This window comes from Aulonocara sp. 'chitande type north' Nkhata Bay, linkage group LG18, assembly GCF_057382095.1.
Source record: "Aulonocara sp. 'chitande type north' Nkhata Bay isolate Kocher_YH1m ecotype deep benthic linkage group LG18, A_spYH_male_GT1.1, whole genome shotgun sequence".
In the NCBI taxonomy this organism is placed as follows: domain Eukaryota; kingdom Metazoa; phylum Chordata; class Actinopteri; order Cichliformes; family Cichlidae; genus Aulonocara; species Aulonocara sp. 'chitande type north' Nkhata Bay.
This window is the reverse complement of record NC_141361.1, coordinates 36,259,380-36,279,975: the sequence shown is the minus strand read 5'-3', so window position 1 is coordinate 36,279,975 and position 20,596 is coordinate 36,259,380. Positions and strand designations below refer to the sequence as shown.

General features: G+C 39.2%; 1 protein-coding gene across 1 annotated transcript in view; it reads right to left on the bottom strand.

Annotated features, from left to right (window-relative positions):
* LOC147309099 (thymocyte selection-associated high mobility group box protein TOX-like) overlaps positions 1 to 17,490 on the bottom strand; it is a 63,438-nt gene extending 45,948 nt beyond the window's left edge. Inside the window, exon 1 of the mRNA XM_086272506.1 lies at positions 16,874 to 17,490. Within this exon, the coding sequence (XP_086128632.1) occupies positions 16,874 to 16,978 (105 nt within the window). The 5' untranslated portion in view covers positions 16,979 to 17,490. The remainder of the gene's footprint in view (positions 1 to 16,873) is intronic.
* Between the last annotated feature and the right edge of the window lie 3,106 nt (positions 17,491 to 20,596).

Here is a 20,596-nt window from a genome sequence, read left to right as displayed (position 1 = left end):
TTTTAAAGTCACTGCCAAATCCCTATTAATTCATTTTTTGTAATCCTGAGTGACAGCGATTGTTCTTTAAAAATGCTAATACTTCCATCAGGGTTTGGTGAGGAGTGCATTCTTTTTCACAGTGGAGAGGATCGTCTGTTTATGACATGGCTGTGAGCCAGCAATTACAATATACAGTAAGCTAAGTCAGCCAGCTCATGTGGAGCAGATTTATTATTACATGAACACAGAGCATGTTCCCTGCAGGCGTACACTGAGCCTGAGGAGAACAGGGTGTGATGATGATGATAATGTAAAGTCCCCCAAGGTGACTTAGAATGCTTTAACAAATAACCTGTCGGCTTTGGTAAAAGCCGGCATGTTTGTTGGGTTAATTTGGGGTTGTATGAAAACCTGCAGTCGACATCTAAGAGTCTGTTAACTGGTGATGTTGTATTATTAAGCCTTGGCTCAGCCCAAGGATTTGACGCTCCCAAGTTTGTCAATTCACTGTTTTCATGGTATGTCCTGGACCCCTAGATTGGTCGGATACTTCCTCAGAAGGAAGCTGAAAGCCAGTTTTAGGAAGCAATAGCAGAGGCTGTGACCCAGTTCTTGAAAAACTCATACTTGTGGTGAAATGGGGAGTCCACATAACCACCTGCACATAAACCATCTCAAAAGCTACTGATCTGGGATGCCAGCAGCCTTTAAGTAAGCACTCTTAAGTAGAGCTGGGCGATAGAACGATAACGATATGTATCGCGATATAACTTTTACTCGATAGAGAAATTAAGCTATCGCGATAGACCTCGCCGCTCTTGTCCTCTTAAAAAAAAAAAAAAAAGTCAGCCGATCCAAATTCAGTAGCGCAGAGCCGAACCAATCACAGCCGCAGCGTCACGTCGCGTGACTTGTTACGTACAGCACAAGTGACAAGCCGCACGTGTGTTTGTTTGGGAAGCAGCCAGCGGGTAATGGAGCCAGCGCATAATGGAGGAAATGAGTGTGCCGACTAGAAAAATCAACCGAGCGTGACCGAAGAGAAAACAGATGATGGTTCCAATGCCGGAGAGATTGTCGAACGGAAGAGCCATAGAAGTTCCGTAGTGTGAAGGTATTTCGGCTATTTCAAGTCTGACAAAAAACAGAGTAGGGTGCACTGTAAATGTGCCGAAAGCAAGTCTGGAAATACAATAAACTGCTGCATGCGTCACACTGTGCGCCACGTTATTGTTTCGGTGAAATGAATTTCTACAATACTGTTACTGTTAATTCTACTCTCTGCAGTGTTTAAATGCTTACATATACACACAGTTACTGTCCCTCCACACATACGACTCGGTTCTGCTTCTATGCCCCAGCTTTGTTTACTTTTTCCCACCGAGGCTTCTAGACTTCTGATTGGCCAACATTTCTGCACGGTTAGGAATCTAGCGCCACCTGCTGCTTTGGCATGTTCATAGCAGCGTTTTCCTTCATTTCTGCCTTTATGTGTGGACGGGATTATTTTCTAAAACGAAAACGGAAAATCTCCGTTTTCAAAAATACCCGTGTACGTGTGGACGTAGCCTCAGTCTCTGACTGGAAGCGCTAATTCATCATTCGGCTTTTGTCAGACTAAAGTAACTGTTACAACTGTTTGAAAAGCTCAGCTATACAACAAGGAGAGATTGAGAATTTCCTTTTAGTTCTCAGTTTATTTGATATTGACAAAAGTTAGTCAGTTTTGTCTGTTATTCTGTAACACAAACTAAGATTTATTTTTAGAATTAATATTTTGTTTCTAAGTGGAATTGACAATTTAGTCTGTTTCGTTTGTTCTATTTTGAAACTTAAACGCTTTAGCGGCTGCCTTTTGTGTAGTTTGCAATATTTGCCTTTATTTATCTGAAAAAGTCTCATGTTCCTTAAGTACATCTACCCTGTTGAACTTATTATGGGAAATGAATATTTAAATAAAAACAAGCTGCTGATTATTTCAAATTTTACTTGTGAGCAACGGCACATTTAAATCTTACAAATATAGTTATTTGGCTTATATCGTGATAGATATCGTTATCGCCTGAAATGAAAAAAACATATCGTGATATGAAAAAATCTCATATCGCCCAGCTCTACTCTTAAGACATCTGTTGGATGAAGATGGTTAATGCCAAAATGGTGCATATGAAGGTAAAGAAGCAAATTAAACTTATTCTACTTTAAAATAGCCCGGGATCTGAACCAGAGGCAGTAAGACCATTGATGGACATTGATGTCAAAGTGTCAGATAAAGTGATATGGAGAGGCAGCTGATTATTGCTATGTGGTTTCTTTGTCACCAAACAATCCAGCATCACCTGCCATAACACAATACTTACTAACAACCTACAGAAAGTAAAGAGAGCCAAACCTATAGTTCAGTTACCATGTTCAGTAAGAGAAAATAATCATGATACAGTACATTATATGCACTAAACTAAAATATGTGCAAGATGTGACAAGTTCAGTTCTCTATTTTCGCTTATTCCATCTTTTTCTTTCTTTAAAAAAATAAAATAAAAAATCTCTGTGTTTCACAAATCCTCGTCTTTCCCCTTGCTGTCTACTAGGACTGCAACAATTCATCGAGTAACTTGAATAACTCAATTAGAAAAAGTCCTCAACGCAAATTTTTTTGCTCCAATGCTTCAGTTGTCACTATGGAAGGAGTTTAACATGAAGCCAGAGTCGGTCTATACACACACGCGTTCACACACACACACACACACGCGTTCACACACACACACACACACACACACACACACACACACACACACACACGCGTTAAGAGCAAAGAGGCGAATGAAGAGACGGCAAAAAGAGCAGTGTTTGTTACTGTAACTGCCATTAAAACCTTTACTGACAACAGCTGGCAGAAATCAAACCCCCTGTTCAATAAGATCCAAGTGAAGAAAAGCAAACTTTGTAGCTGCGCCCATCCATGGCTGTTTGTTTTACACAGCAGGGTGTATGAGGCCATATTTATGTAGATTAATATAAAATATAAGTATTAACTCATTCACTGCCAGCCATTGGCAGTGAATGAGTTAAACCCATTGACTCATTCACTGCCATTGACGGCTATAGACGTCAATGGCAGTGAATGAGTTAAGATTAATTAAAAATATAAAAACAAGAGCTTTTTTCACCCCCTTCTTCTACAGGACAGTAAAAATATACCTCGACCGGTAAAACGCTGTTAGGTTGGACACTGAATGATTATTAACATTAAATATTAACATCTACACCATCATCAAGTCCTTTTTTTTCTGGACCAGGAAACATTGCATCAAAATACAGGGCAAAGAAGACTGCTCGCCATTCTTCATTGCAGGCACCACGTATTCTTTTTACAGGCTTAAAGGCACACACACTCACCCCTTCACTTGCACACTTAAACATGTAAACACACTCACAGGAACACACACCAAATCTCCCTCATATCCAGGAGACACAAAACTGTCAGAACTCCTTTGCTACATATTAATGTAAGAAAGTCTTCCACAGTAAAGGCAGTTTGATTTTACGCCTTACTTTAGGTTGCATGTACACCTTGACATGACTGTACTTGTGATTATTTTACATTTAAGAACATGTTTTCTTTAAGATTATGATATTGCATGTAAACACAATGCGAGGGTTTAGGTTTTTCACAGATGTTGTATGCAGTTAAACTATTAAAACACTGCAATTTTTAAACACATGAACAGTTTGATTTGAACAACCTGTATTTTTTCTTTGGAATATTTATTGCTGCTCATTAACAACACAAAATAATCCATAGAATACTGAAATAACTAGATTACTCGATAGCTACAGCTTACTGTCTATCCCCCATGTTTTTCTGTTCTTGTCTCATGCCCTGCTTTTTCCGCCATGTCCACTTTTTCCTCAGTATTTGCTTTAGAAATACCTCACCCAGCTTACCCAATCATCATGTTTACATTAGGCTCTCTCTCTTTCTCTCAGTGAGTCTTTATTCATTCCTTTCTCACTTGCATACAGTTTCACCACAAATACTTGTGTTGACATATATGCACTTATGTTACTTCACGGTACTTCAGATTTACAGTGAATTCACTTTTGGATCAAATTACCTTCTCCTTTTCACATCTGTTCAGAGTCACTATGAGCGCTGTCAGCCAATCACAGTTCAGCACAACTCACTTCTGTATATACTTTCATTAAAACTAGCAGCTGGCCACAGGGATGACGAGCCTGATGCTCTTTACCTTCTGTTTCTTTGTTAACAAAAAGTACAAAACCCAGAAATGAACTAGAAGAATGAAGCACACATTGTTGCTCCAATTAAAAATACACCATGCCATCTGGCAGCGAGAGCACAGTCCAGCTGATGTCAATCAATGTTACGTGCAACACAAATGACGCCCTACAAATAAGACAGGGGGTGTGAAACATTTAGTGAATTCTAAGATTTACAAAAATAACACATTGACAATAACTTCTATATTTTCACAGCTGGATGTGGGGATGAGCACTACATTGTGTAACTAAATAACCTGCAACTGCACATAAGTCATTGGCCCTGATGCAATGTTGGTTAAACTTACAAGTTTATTGATCAATCACAGAGCGTGCCAGAACATGTCTGTTGTTTTTCTACCACAACGCATAAACTTTGGGTGCCTACTAACTCTCCAACAGAGGGTGAGAAAGAAGGAGTGCCTCACTAGCGGCACAGAGGTACAGGGAGGAGAGGGAGACCAAAATCTAAAAAGCAGATCTGCCCACAGATTTTTTTGTTAGGTACTTTTTGGGGGAAAATAAATCAAAACAAACTACATCTGAACATCTACATTCAATTCAATTCAATTTTATTTATATAGCGCCAAATCACAACAAAAGTTGCCTCAAGGCACTTCATAGATACAGAGGAAAAACCCAACAATCATATGACCCCCTATGAGCAAGCAGTTTGGCGACAGCGGGAAGGAAAAACTCCCTTTTAACAGGAAGAAACCTCCGGCAGAACCAGGCTCATCTGCTGCGACCGGTTGGGGTGAGAGAAGGAAGACAGGATAAAAGACATGCTGTGGATGCGAGACAGAGATTAATAATAACAGATATGATTCAATGCAGAGACTATTAACACATAGTGAGTGAGAAAGGTGACTGGAAAGGAAAAACTCAATGCATCATGGGAATCTCCGGCAGCCTACGTCTATTGCAGCATAACTAAGGGAGGATTCAGGGTCACCTGGTCCAGCCCTAACTATATGCTTTAGCAAAAAGGAAAGTTTTAAGCCTGATCTTGAAAGTAGAGATAGTGTCTGTCTCCTGAATCCAAACTGGAAGCTGGTTCCACAGAAGAGGGGCCTGAAAACTGAAGGCTCTGCCTCCCATTCTACTTTTAAATACTCTAGGAACAACAAGTAGGCCTGCAGAGCGAGAGCGAAGTGCTCTAATAGGGTGATATGAATCTGGTTAGATACCATATTTCTAAGATTTTCAGGGCCAAGTACAATAACCTCAGTTTTATCTGAATTAAGAAGCAGAAAGTTAGCGGCCATCCAGGTCTTTACGTCTTTAAGACATTCCTGCAGTTTAACTAATTGTGTGTGTTATCTGGCTTCATGGACAGATAGAGCTGGGTGTCATCTGCATAGCAGTGAAAATTTATGCTATGTCTTAAAATGATACTGCCTAAGGGAAGCATGTATAATGTAAACAGAATTGGTCCTAGCACTGAACCCTGTGGAACTCCATAATTAACCTCAGTGTGTGAAGAGGACTCTCCATTTATATGTACAAATTGGAGTCTATTAGATAGATATGATACAAACCACTGCAGTGCAGTACCTGTAATACCTACAGCGTGCTCTAATCGCTCTAATAGGATATTATGGTCAACAGTATCGAACGCTGCACTAAGGTCTAGCAGGACAAGCACAGAGATGAGTCCACTGTCAGAGGCCATAAGAAGATCATTTGTAACCTTCACTAAAGCTGTTTCTGTGCTGTGATGAGCTCTGAAACCTGACTGAAACTCTTCAAATAAACCATTCCTCTACAGATGATCTGTTAGCTGTTTGACAACTACTCTTTCAAGGATTTTTGATATGAAAGGAAGGTTAGAGATTGGCCTATAATTAGCTAAGACTGCTGGGTCTAGAGATGGCTTTTTGAGTAAAGGTTTAACTACAGCCAGCTTGAAGGCCTGTGGTACATAGCCGATCATTAGAGATAGGTTGATCATATTTAAGATCGAAGAATTAATTAATGGCAGGACTTCTTTGAGCAGTTTTGTACGAATGGGGTCTAAAAGACACGTTGATGGTTTGGAGGAAGTAATTATTGAAGTTAACTCAGAAAGATCAATTGGAGAAAAAGAGTCTAACTTAACATCAATGGTACTAAGAGTAGCTGTAGATAATATTACATCTGTGGGATGATTATTGGTAATTTTTTCTCTAATGATAAAAATTTTATTTGTGAAGAAGTTCATGAAGTCATTACTAGTTAACGTTAAAGGGATGGTTGGCTCAAAAGAGCTCTGACTTTTTGTCAGCCTGGCTACAGTGCTGAAGAGAAACCTGGGGTTGTTCTTATTTTCTTCAATCAGTGATGAATAGTAAGATGTTCTGGCTTTGCGGAGGGCAGCAAACTATTTCTCCAGGCTAAATGATGATCCTCTAAATTTGTGACATTCCATTTCCTCTCCAGCTTACGAGTCATCTGCTTTAGGGTACGTGTTTGAGAATTATACCACGGAGTCAGGTACTTCTGATTTGAGACCTTAGTTTTCACAGGAGCTACAGTATCCAGAGTCGTACGTAGTGAGGAGGTAAAATTATTAACAAGATAATCGACCTCTGTTGGGGTAGCGTTCAGATAGCTGCTCTGCTCTGTGTTGGTACAGGGCATTGAAGATGATAACAGTAGGTGGATTATATTCTTAAACTTAGTTACAGCGCTTTCAGAAAGACATCTACTTTGATAAAGTCTACTCTCCACCGCTGTGTAATCAATTATTGTAAATGTAAATGCTATCAGGAAATGATCAGACAGGAGAGGGTTTTCAGGAAACACTGTTAAATGTTCAGTTTCTATACCATATGTTAAAACAAGATCTAGAGTGTGATTAAAGTGGTGGGTGGGTTCTTTTACATTTTGAGAGAAACCAATTGAGTCTAATAACAGATTAAATGCCATGTTGAGGCTGTCATTTTTAGCATCTACATGGATGTTAAAATCACCCACAATAATTATTTTATCTGAGCTGAGAACTAAATAAGATAAAAAGTCTGAGAAATCAGACAGAAACTCTGTGTAAGGCCCAGGTGGACGATAGATGGTAACAAGTAAGACTGGTTTCTGAGTTTCACAGCTGGGGTGGACGAGGCTAAGCATCAGGCTTTCAAATGAATTAAAAGTCTGTCTTGGTCTTTTGTTAATTAATAGGCTGGTGTGAAAAATTGCTGCCACACCGCCCCCTCGGCCTGTGCTTCGAGATTTCTGGTAGTTAGAATGACTCGGGGGTGTTGATTCGTTGAAACTATTGAACTATTGAAATCGCGTTTGAATTTGCACTTGTTTTTTGCTTTGACTTTGCGATCGCGCGAACTGTGTATAGAGAGCGGCAGCACTGATTGGTAAGTCACAGATTAATTGCGCAACAATTCCTCTGGCATCGTCTTATCAACTATCAAACATGACAAGTGAAATCTCCTGCAGCAAGCTTGAACATGTGAGAGAGGTTGATTGCGCAGAGAATTGCTGATCGTTATGTAAGTATGTGTGTAAAAGCAGATGGATTTACGCAGGTATTTTAGTTCTGCAGAGCCAAACAAGACAGGTCAGGGTGAAGAAGGGGCAGCCAAAGAAAAGCCTACCACAAAACGGAAAAGTCATGACAAATCAGACTATGAGGCAAAAGGAAAGCGCAGCTTTTTTGGTTTCATGGACAAAAGAATTTATGTGGCTGGAATATGACGAGCTAAATAACATAATGTTCTGCCGGGTGTGTTGTGAGTTTCCCTCGATTTCTGAGTCGACAAGCGCCTTTGTTACTGGGACCAGTCATTTTAAGAAAGACCCCATCAGAACCCATGAGAAATGCAAGAAATGCATTATTGCTCAGTCTGCAGTATCTTTCCCAGAACAAACACCAATTGCAAAAAACATACTAAAAATAAACCAAGTACAACAAGAAGTCCTGAAAAAGCTGTTTAGAACAGCGTACTATGTTGTAGAGTGAACTACCACTGGCAAGATTTAGCAGTCTTTGCAAACTTCAAAAAGCAAATGTCCTAGATCTTGGTTCCACTTGCCTCTTACTGAACACTGATTCATGTTCTACACAGTTCTTGCAAGTTCATAGAAATTTCTGTTCAATTAGAACCAAATATTTGAGTTGATGATTGTAATTTGTTGTAATTTGTGTTTGAAAATTTTTTAGATTGATGTTTTGTTTCCTTTACAATATTATACATTAAAGTATAACAAGGAAACAAAACATTAATGAAAAAATTGTCCTTTTTTTTTTTTTTTTTTTTTTTTTTATTCGGGCTACTTAAATTTATTTTGGGCTACCAAAAACTGAATAGTGCCTGCCCGAAGGGCTAACAGGGATTTTGACATTTTGCGAGCCCTGCTTTTAGCCATAAACAAGCACAGTTTCAGAAGCTAGAAGATGTTACCTTACATATCAAGTCTTCAGGCATCTGGCCTTCTGTGATAACACTTCCATTAGCATACAGGGAGAATTTCTGTGAGAAGAGCTAGTTGTAAAACAAACTCTCAACAGGATACTGGCGACCTGTGGACATGAACACTTTAAATTTGCCCTCCTGTTCACTGAGAGGATCTCTGAGTAGAACAAGAACTGCTAGCTGAAAGCCCTCCGAGAGGCAGATGAAACATTCAGGAACACAACGACAACAGCAACTGAACTTTTAAAATGAGACAGAGGGGAATTGTTTATTACTAAATTAATTGCAAATGGCAATCAATTTACCAATGGACAAATGCCCAAGTAAAGTGGAGAACAGTGTATATGCAGATGAAATAGAGTGTTGTATATTAAAATAGAGCTGGGCGATAGAATGATAACGATATGTATTGCGAAATAACTTTTTCTCAATAGAAAAGTTAAACTATTGCGATAGGCCTCATTAGGGCTGGGCCATATTATACCGTTCACGGTAATACCGGTATAATGTTAGGCAACGATAGGGAAATGAAACATCGCGATAGAATGGGAGTAAAACGCGCATGCGCAGTGCCTTTGTTTTCATATGCACATGGCCGCTTGTTGAGTGAAACAGATGAACCAGAATTGGTTTGTAAAAATGGTGCAACTTCAGTGATGTGGAACTGGTTTGGTGTTTGTCCGTCAGATACACGACAAAGCACATTTTTTTGCAGAACATGCAAGCGGCCGTTGTTATTGTCGTATTTGTCGGACTAAGATGCTCTTAAATCTGGGAGTAATCTGGGTCCTAAACTCCGTATTCTTCAGGTCAAACAACACTGCAGCATCACTGAGAGTTCAAAACTGTCTAAATTCTTTCATCTTTAATAAAACGATCAGCATTGCTGCTTTACCAGGTGTAACTATAAAGTTTAACTTCCAGGCATCCATGAAAACAAAATGTATTACATTTAACGGAGTTAGAAGTTAGCAGGAAGCTAGCGGAAGTTAGCTCGCTAGTTTCGCTAGTTACCTAAGCATGATATTGCATGTTCTGACTGAGAGATTTCTGAAAAAATTCAAACGTACAGCTCTGCTATCACTTCCAACATGAATGAAGACAGGAAACTAAACAGCAGTGATGTTTGTAGGGTTACTGAAGTTGGGCTAGCTGGTATATAATGATGTGCTACGTGATCGCTAGCGACACAGCTATGTTAGCATAACATAAACAGTGAAGCTGGAGGACGAACACTAACACTTTTCCACTTATAAAAGTTAACGTTAAAGTTCCTGATAGTTAGAGACAAACGCAATCGCATGGCAGGATGCTGTAAACGGACCAAACTTCAGTCAGGAGAACAACTGAGATAATCCATCCACAATACGAGGTTAGTCATTAGTATACTGCAACAACATGGGAATAGAGCAGCTGCCAGAGAATTCAACATTAATGAATCAATGGTACAGAAGTGGAGGAAGCAAGAAGAATGAGTTTAATAAAGTTTGATTTATCTGACTGCTTTGTTTCGCTTAATGTGCCTTATAATCCCGTGCACCTTATGGTCCAAAAAATACGTACTGCACACTGCAGTTTAATGTTGCAAAGCACCTCTTTTTAACTTCAGTGGATATTATACATGGTTATGCTCAGGATATGTCAGCCCATTTCTACTGGAAATGCCTTTTGGTTAAACTTTCAGCAAGGAATTTGCATTTGCACTGTTACATTTTTATAAAGCTTTAATGTACATAAAAACCAGCTTCTTGTTTAAGTGAAAATAAATGGAAGGTTGTCTTTTTGCGCTATTAATGTTGTGGAGTTGTATTTTGTCTCGCATCAAATATATCGTCAGTTATATCGTTATCGCAAATTTTCAAATATATATCGTGATAAATATTTTTGGCCATATCGCCCTGCTCTAGGCCTCATCTCTCCTGTCCTCTTAAAAAAAAAAAAAGAAGAAGAACAGCCAATTAGGGCTGGGCAATATGGACTAAAATTCATATCGCGATATAATTTAAAGCATGTGCAGTAACAATATATATCACGATATATTCTTTTCTTCTGTATAACGCATTTTCCACACTGTAAGGCACACTTAAAATCCTTTAATTTTCTCAAAAATTGAGAGTGTGCCTTATGTATGAATTCTGGTTGTGCTTACTGACCTCGAACTGATTTTGGCTGCAGAAATCTGTTAAAAAATGTTTTAGTACAACTTTGGTAAGCCGCACTGCTTGATGGATTGTCAGGTCCCAAAGTCAAACGAACACTAAGCGTTAAAAACGGTCTAAATTATTTCATCTTTAATAAAATCATCAGCGTTGCTGCTTTATCGGGTGTAACAATTAAGTTTAATATCCATGCATCCATGAAAACAGAATTTATTAAATTTAACGGAGTTAGAAGTTAACAGGAAGTTAGCTCGCTAGTTTACACCTAAACATTTCATACCATGTTCTGACTGAGAGATTTTTGAAACTAATTAAAACGTACAGCTCTGCTACCACTTCCAACATAAATGAAGACAGAAAACTAAACAGCAGTGACGTTTGCAGGGTTACTGAAGTTGGACTACCTGGTATATAATGTTGTGCTACGTGATTGCTAGCAATACAGCTATGTTAGCATAACATTAGCACAGTGAAGCTGGAGGATAAACGCCAACTTTTTTTCCACTCGATAAAAGTTAATGTGAGGAATTCTGGTGGTCAGGGACAAATGCAATCGTATAGCAGGATGCTATACACGGGCCAAACTTCAGCTAGGAGAACAACTGAGATTATTCATCCACAATACGAGGTTAGTTATTAATATACTGCAACAACATGGGAATAGAGCAGCTGCGAGAGAATTCAACATTAATGAATCAATGTTACGGAAGTGGAGGAAGCGCAGTTTTTGGCTTTCCCCATATTTCAAGAGTGAGAGACGAGATCTCTTTGCTATGACTGTCGCCCGCCATAATTTGCAGATGAGAATGGTTTTAGCCGCTGCGATGCTTTCGACCAAAACAGGCACAGCTTGATGACATCATCAACATGCGCTATCACGATAGAGTCAAAATCTCTGTCGTTGGCTAAATTTATATCGTTTCTATCGTATATCGTTTATGTCGCCCACCCCTACAACCAATCCAAATTAACTAGCGCAGAGCCGAACCAATCACAGCCACAGCGTCACGTGACTTGTTACGTACAGCACAAGTGCCAAGCCGCACATGTGTATTTGTTTGGGAAGCAGCCAGCCGCCGTGCCGCCCGGGTAATGGAGGAAATGAGTGTGCTGACTAGAGAAAAATCAAACGAGAGTGTGACCGAAGGTTACCGAAGAGAAAACAGATGATGGTTCCAATGCCGGAGAGATTGTCGAACAGAAGAGCCACAGAAGTTCCGTAGTGTGAAGGTATTTCGGCTATTTCAAGTCTGACAAAAAAACAGAGTAGCGCGCACTGTAAATTGTGCTGAAAGCAAGTCTGAAAATACAATAAACCGGTGCATGCTCAATGACTGAAAACGCTAATTCGTCATTCGGGTTTTGGCAGACTAAAGTAACTGTTAAAACTGTTTGAAAAGCTAAGCTATACAACAAGGAGAGATTGAGAATTTCCTTTTAGTTCTCAGTTTATTTGATATTGACAAAAGTTAGTCAATTTTGTCTGTTCTTCTGTAAAACAAACTAAGATTTATTTTTAGAATTAATATTTTGTTTCTAAGTGGAATTGACAATTTAGTCTGTTTTGTTTGTTCTATTTTGAAACTTAAACACTTTAGCGGCTGCCTTTTATGTAGTTTGCAATATTTGCCTTTATTTATCTGAAAAAGTCTCATGTTCCTTAAGTACATCTACCCTGTTGAACTTATTATGGGAAATAAATATTTAAATAAAAACAAGCTGCTGATTATTTCACATTTTACTTGTGAGCAAAGGCACATTTAAATCTTACAAATATAGTTATTTGGCTTATATCGTGATATATATCATTATCGCCTGAAATGAAAAAACATACCGTGATATGAAAAAATCTTATATCGCCCAGCTCTATATTAAAAGCACAAGCAATGTTGGACAGAGGTGGAAGAATCATGTGACAACAGAGTTGGGCGATGTATAAAAATTTTCCAACCGGCAATCGTCAGTCCAACAATCACCGATGGGCATTTGCGCATGCGCAGACTTTTTGATGGGCAGGGCAATGTTATCATATATATATATATATATATGTATATATATATATATATATATATATATATATATATATATATATATATATATATATATATATATATATATAGTCACCAATTTGGGATTTCTTTGGCTTTAAACCAGATGAAAGAGGTATACCTAAGGATGTGACCAAAGCGGCATGCCACTTGTGCAGATGTACAAATTGTTTGAGTACTTTGCCAGCAAAATACTCAAACACGACTAACTTGCATGAGCATGTACGTGTCCACCATCCACCTGAGTATGCTAGGCTATCACCAGCTTCTGCAGCTCCAACAACAAGCATTTGGGCGCACTCTGAGGAGGGTGCATTTGCTCGCAGATGAAAGAGGGTGCTGTTAAAACAGTGCTATTTTTTTCTGTTCGACTGCATCTATTAGCTCCATCATTATTAGCAAACTTACTCACTGGTAAATAAAGAAATAAATCGCCCTTGTAAAAACTATCGATATATTCGTCCAATCACCCAACCCTATGTGACAACAACCTCTTATTGAACTTTACACCCATTAACATGTAGCAACACATCTGTAAAATTCTGACTGTATTCAGACATGCTGCACAGTTTACTTGCAATTCTTCAAGGTTTTTATTTGCAGCCAATTGCATGCCAGAAGGCTCGGCTGTAAACTATCTCTTTATATTTATTTTTGTTTTTTTATTACATTTCTCCACACAACCAAGCTACTCATTATTTTTGCACCAACATTTTTCTTTTTATTAAACACCCTACATTATCAGTAGCTGTCATACTCAACCTTGAGAAATAGGTTGTTATGAATTGGCTATAAAGCAGCCTTAATGCAGAGCTCTAATCAGAATGGATTATTTTGGATTGATGGATAATTTAGCTTGTTTAATCCATTTGTTGATGAAGTGAGGATTCTAAGACCACATTCTGCCAAAGATATACAAACAGACACAGACAGTAACACAGAGAGACTCACAAGCTAAAAGTAGCATGGGCCTCACCGTGAAGCTATTCAATGCAGTGTATTTTAAGGGTGTAAATGGTAAATGGCCTGCATTACACCCTTTGGTGTAAGAGCAAAGGGTGCAATCAGACTTATTTTGCCACTTTAGAAAAGTAAAACTGCTCTGTATTTGAGGTTGAATTCCTGAAAACAGTCACTCATTTCAGATTCAGAGCCAACCAAGAAGCTCAAGTACGTCTTTAAAAGAACTGAATTAATGTTTAATCAACTCTCCTACTTTTGGCCTCTCTCCCTTTTCTTCAGTTTTTCTCTGCCTCTCTATGCAGTAATATGATCTCTTCTATCAGGCCGACAGGGCCGTGAATCAAGACACAGAGGAAAAAAAAAATATAGTACAAACCTTGGTGGCCCCACCCCCACTACACACACTCTACCTCCTCTGTGTGTGTGTGTGTGTGTGTGTGTGTGTGTGTGTGTGCGTCTCCCTCTCCCTCACTCGCATTCTCTCTCTCTCTCTCATCAACAACATCCCTACCCCCAACAACTCTCTCTCTCTTTCTCTTTCCAATCCCTACCCCCAACCACACAGGCTTGCTCTCTCTCCACATCCTCCGAGCTCTTATCTTCTATCTCTCCTTCCCTCTTTCTGAAACAAATACACACTAGCAACAACATGGCGCAGTGCTATATGGGGCCTTTCCACACTTGATGTGATTATGAGCTTAAAAACACAGCCCAGTATACACCACAGTGAGTTTGGTCATTACGGTAACAAATAAATAAATCAAAAAAAAAAAAATGGGGGAATAACTAACATATGTGCTGCTTACGCCCAATAACCACAGATTAAGGTCAGAGGTCACAACAGCTTTGTCATCACTTCTGCTCCATGACCTACAAACTGCATATAGTTTAGAAGTTCTCCAAATCTGCTATTTTTGTACTTTATTCAAAGAAAAATTACATTTATGCACCATCAGAGATCACACAGCACAGTCATGTCAGAGTCAAGAAATAGTCTCCCCACTTTTACCAAACTGCTTCATAATCCAAACAGAGCGGTGGCATACACAGACTCCATCAGCCGAGCATATTTCTTATTCCAGCACATATACACGTATATCAGCATATTTTATTATTGAACAAGAACTTAACAATGAGCATACTAATTTAAATATGTCTATCATTGGTTAACCACTTCAAGCAACTCAAGAAGTCTTGAACTCAAAATGGGCTTCACCAAAGGAAATATGGGTTCTCACTGATTTTAATCAACTTCCACTTTACAGCCCCATCCCATAATTTGTGATTTGTAAGTAAGTTCTCTCCATTTGAAGTGTCATTCTCTGATATATAATATTTTCTAACATCTGTCTTGTCAGCGAGCTCAACAGCACCGTAGCTGGTGTGACTGTTTCATTAGATGGTCTCCAGTTGTTCATGTGGCCAACAATGAAGGAACTATCCTGACGGTGGCATTTTTGGGGTTCCAGAGCTTCGGAAATAATCAGGTCTGAACTGTCGGGCAAAGACGCAATGGGACAGACCCAACCGTATGAGAAAGAGTTCAGTTAAACTCATCAGTGGAAACAAAGAAAAGGTGGAGTCAAAAGTTATGACATCAGGCTACAGGCCTGCCTTTGTTGGTTCCCCCAGTGCGCATTACATTTTACCCTCTGAAGTAGGTTACTAGCGACCAATCTAGGATTACGAGTAGAGTCTGGGTTAGGTTAACCTCCAACCTTTTTTCCAGCACTAGCTGAAAAGTTTCTACAGGAAAAAAAATGAAATGCAAACTTGAATGTATATAACCTGCTTTGGAAACTTAGTTCTTCTAGTTTCTGAACATTTGCATGTTTAGCTTGTGGCTAGAATGAAATCCAACCCTTACACTAATCCTACATGCTTTGTCAGTGACCTGATGGATATTTTGATGTTAAAAGGCCTTCATCCGATCATGAAAACTACTGCACGGGTTTGTTAGGAGAATTTCATATGACATGAGTATTTAATTTGAACTTCCAGTTGCTGTTGTTTGCATGGTATGTCAATAAAACAAATTGAAGTATAAAAGAAAATAGAGAGAAAGGGTTCAACACACCTTAACTACAGGTGCACAATTGACTTAGAATGATTTATTGATTAATAGTTCATTAAAGTCAGTATTTTCTTGTAATGAACTCATTATTACTATTTTTTTTTACTTCTATTTAAAAGTACCAAACTACAAAATGAACCAGTCTATTTGAGACAGAGGATAATCGAGGTTAATAGTAGCAGTCAATTCACCTGGATGCAGTCATTAGCTAAACCTAATTAAATAATTAGGCAATTTTTCACTGTCAAATGGGCATGATTTGATTGAACCAAGACAATTTACTCTGACAAACATCCCCATACACTGGATGGGGATGGATTGTCCTTAACTGCAATCTACCTATAAGCTAAGCATCCACATCCACCCATCCTGGATCCCTATCAGGTCCAGGTTTCTACTATAAATCTAACCCTGACCTTTGCTTCCCAAACTCCATTCACCTTGACCAAGATAGAATCAGAAACGAGTACTGCAAATTCTACACAAGATCACCTCTGTAAGCATACTACAAAAAGAGATCCTGGTTTCCTGTTTTCCTCCCTCATGCTTGCCATCTCTTTCATTCCAAACATACATCTTCTGTTTGGACTTCAAATATGCAGCATATTTAAACCCGATGGCCTTTCTATTACCAGTGGGCGTCTTTTTAATTATAGGTGTCATCACATCACAGACGACAAAGCCGGAATAAAATTACAGGCTCTGCACCCTCTAGTGAGTGAAAAATATAAAAAGAAGCACTCAAATGTAGTTACCTTCAGTAACTACGATAATTAACTGGAGCCTAACAAGCCAATTAATTACCCCTTAATTGGCAGGGCGCGGAACATGAACACGGAGAGGGGAGACAGCTGAGTGGGACTAATAAGTCAGAATAAGACAACACAAAAGTGTATTTTATCTGCTAACAGAAGAAGCCTATGTGCGGTAGTTTGCTTTCTTTCCCCCACTTACCTTGTTGGTCCCAAAGGCCGGGTCAGGGTAGGAAATCTGTCCCAATCTATTGTGGTCTGGCGCGGCTAGAGACTGAGGAGGAGGCGGGTAAACTGTTACATCCATGGCTGGAAATACATCCACTTCTCTTCCGAGTTTCTTTCCTTGCTTTTGTAATTTCAAAATTAAAGAGATTTAACAAAAACCTGAGCTTACTCTAAAAAAACAACTTTTTCAAAGACAAAACTAACTGGTGAAATAATTCTTAAACCAAGCTGTGAGAGGCAGCGAAGTTTTAGGCTGACGCTGTTCTCCACACACCGGCTTTCCTGCCCAAGAAACTGCTGCTCTGGGGAGCAAAGTTCCCTGTTCACGTACTTCTCACGTTAAAAACAAACGTTAAAATGAAGTAGTGCTTTTAAAAAGCACCGTTTCCTCTAGTGCGTCCGTTAGCCCTGTGTATGGTTCGGACAGGGGACGTCGTGGACCCTGTCTGTCCCTGCTTGGGACTCTGTTTGAATTTTCCTCCACTGCTGATGCTGCTGCTGCTGCTGATGCCGCCGCTGCGCGTGTGCTCAGTGCTGCGGTGCCTCGCGGACCAGTCATACAAAGAGCTTTTCTGTCAAGTTAGCGAGAGTTAGCCACAACGAAGCCGGAAGTACGTTTCACCTCACAAAGCCCGGGTTCTGTCAGGAGAAAAAAATAAGAGCTTAGCGATGACAATACAAATATTACCTTTTTCAGGCTTTTCGTAGAATTAACACGCTGACTAAAATAATGATGAATGATTTAAAAGAATATACTATTCCCCAGAGAGTGACTTTATTTTGGTGGTAACTGACTGTATGAGGCGTTTGCAGCTACCTTAGCAAAAAAAGATGGAGCTTATGGCAGCACGTGCTCCATCTAGAGGGGGGGAGAGTGTTATAAGGTCCAGCCAGTGCTGTACAGTTAGCTGTTGTCTATGTATTAATTTTGACTGTCATCACCTTGAACAGCTTGTTGGCTTATCTGTTAAACTTTGGCTAATCATTATAGTTTAGTCTTACCAGGACATAGGTTTGCCAGAGACAACAAGGCAGGAATATTGTTGTTTCCCACTTTCTATGAAATGAACCTGTTCCAGAACACTCCAGAATTGTACATGCTTAATGACTCAGTCTGCTGAGGTATACTGAAATGTTGTTATGTATGAAAAACAAGTACACAAAACTACACAGGTTACCAATGTTTAGCATGTACAGGACTTTTATTTATTAATATTAATATTATTATAATTAATAATACTAATATTTTTATTCAACTTTCCACACTCCTTTTCTGAGTAAATACAATACACCTGAAAGCTAAGCAAAAACTGAGAATTGCCTTCTACCAGCTTCACCCATGTGATAAGAATATTTCCAGTCTTTGTTGTAGCTGCAGTTCCCTTTCTTTGTGGTAGTTTCCATCGTGTCTGCTGAAATATGCATAGTGTGACTTGGCCCATAATGGCAGCCCTTCCTGCTCTCTTCACAGCCACTGGATAAAAGGCAGTCTTTAGAGATGTCTGACAGGGGCAGAAAAGATGGAAATGCTGTGCAATGTTTCATAAAGTAGGACACCTGGTCACCCTATCAGTGACTGACTGGTAAATTTAATTACACTTCTGCATTCTCTTCTGAATTCGGTGGTTACACTGGTGGTAGCTACAGTGAACCTATAGCAGAATGTAGCCTAATGCAAATTTTCAGGCTACAGGTTCACTGTACAAAAAAACAGGTTAGGCCAGCCAGGCCTGATACCGTCTTTCACATTTCTTTTGATGCTACACAAGTAAGCTAAATTTTACTTTCATTTCTCTTGTCTGAGCTGGCTCTGGTAGCAGTGGAGCCATGATCATCAATCTGGTGGTCCATATTTCTCCTTGGATCTCCAAAGAGTTTCTGAGAGCTAGTTCAGAAATAAAGCCTGAACTGGCAGCAGATCAATCTATCGAACTAAGGTGGTATGTGGAACCTTTAAAATACATTCTCCTGACATTCAAGTAATGTTTCCACCAGAGTTTAAAGGGCCTGTGATAACTGCACTTAATTTTTAATTTTTCAGTTTGAGCAATGCAGTCTAACTGGTGTTGGCAGAGTACACCATCTCTCTTTATTCCTCTGTCAGAATGCCTTTACGTAAATGGAAACTGATGTCACTTCAACAGACAAAGGTTTTCTCTTCAAAAGTACAAGCTGTGCAATGTCAAATTTTGACTACACACGATGAATATGCACCAGAATATGCACTTGTAGAAACAAGAATGTAAAGAAACAAGAAAGGAAAGCAGTGGGTGGACCTGTCTGGAGAAGCTGAGCCAGAGTCTGTTTGTCCTTTAGCTCATTTTTTTGTTTTTGATCAGCATCATAGCACATTCTATGAAACTGTCAGAAAATCGATGGAAAGGTTCAGATACTGGGTTAAAACTCTTTTTGTTGATGCAGCATCTACTTTATTACAGATCAGAATACAGTTCAGCCCAGCCGTCATTTTTCAGTCTGTTATCAGGTCAGTATGGTGTGACAGTTTTTGTTTGCTGTTTTGTCTACAGATGTCCCAAACAGCATTCCTAAAAGGTGGATTGAAGTCCCAAAACGCTGCCACAGAGAAAATAATGGGGTGGGGAGGACTTCAAAAGCAGAAATAATGACACTAATTTTCAGTCTGGGAGGTATACTCTGGGACAGTGTTAGGTTTAGTTGTAGACGGGAAAACAAATAAATGAATGTGAACTTTGGTAGGCAGGGAGGGGGGGGGGGGGGGGGGGGGGGCATCAGGGGTTGCATTGGGGTTGGGGTCCCCCTCCTCCCAGAAAGGTCTCCAGTCCATCAAAGGGCAAGTTTATTATGTGGTTATTCTAAATTTACCATATTATAGATGTTGATGTGAGAAAGTGTGATGGTCTGTCTCTCTGTGAAAATCATTTACTTTCATTTAAAAACAGCAAATGGAAAAACTGCAATGTTGTCTCTAATTTCAGATGTGGTGGTAGAAAAGTAATGCATTTAAATTTGTTTGTGTATGGATATAAACAAGACTTATTTTTATAGTCTCCTGTGCTCATTTTAAATCAGATAATTGATAGTGTAGCCCTTAATTTAGGTTTGGGCAAAGTATAAATAGTGTCAAATTCAAAAGTCATGTAAATCATGGAGATGAAACAAGATAATCATAGGGTAGGGATATTGTAAAAGAAACAAGGAAGCAGGCTGTGTGTTTTAGAGTGAAAGAAAGAGACCATTCAATATAAACGAAAGAGGAATGATTCCTTTCATGTTTTCATGATATTTAATGACAAAACATATAGCCAGTATCTGCAATTACACATGTGTACACAGTTGCACATAAACAAAGAAAAGCTCTCCCCCTACGCTAAAATACACACACACAATATATTCATCTTGCAGATTCACACACAGTGAACTTAAACAGATGGTCACACATGCACATCAAATATAAAAAAAACTGCTCACACAAAAAGTATGTGCAGAACCCCACATAATTATACCCTATATGGAATAATTATGCCACAGCCACATATAAGCATTTGTGTGCAGTCCAAATACACACACTCTTAGGAAACATGTCTATGCTCATACCAGAACACTCACGAACATACTGCACACACAAGCAGGTATCATAAAATACATTTTCTTATTTTTATACATCCCTGATACTCTCACATCACACAAACACACACAGCACAGACCAGCCCACACA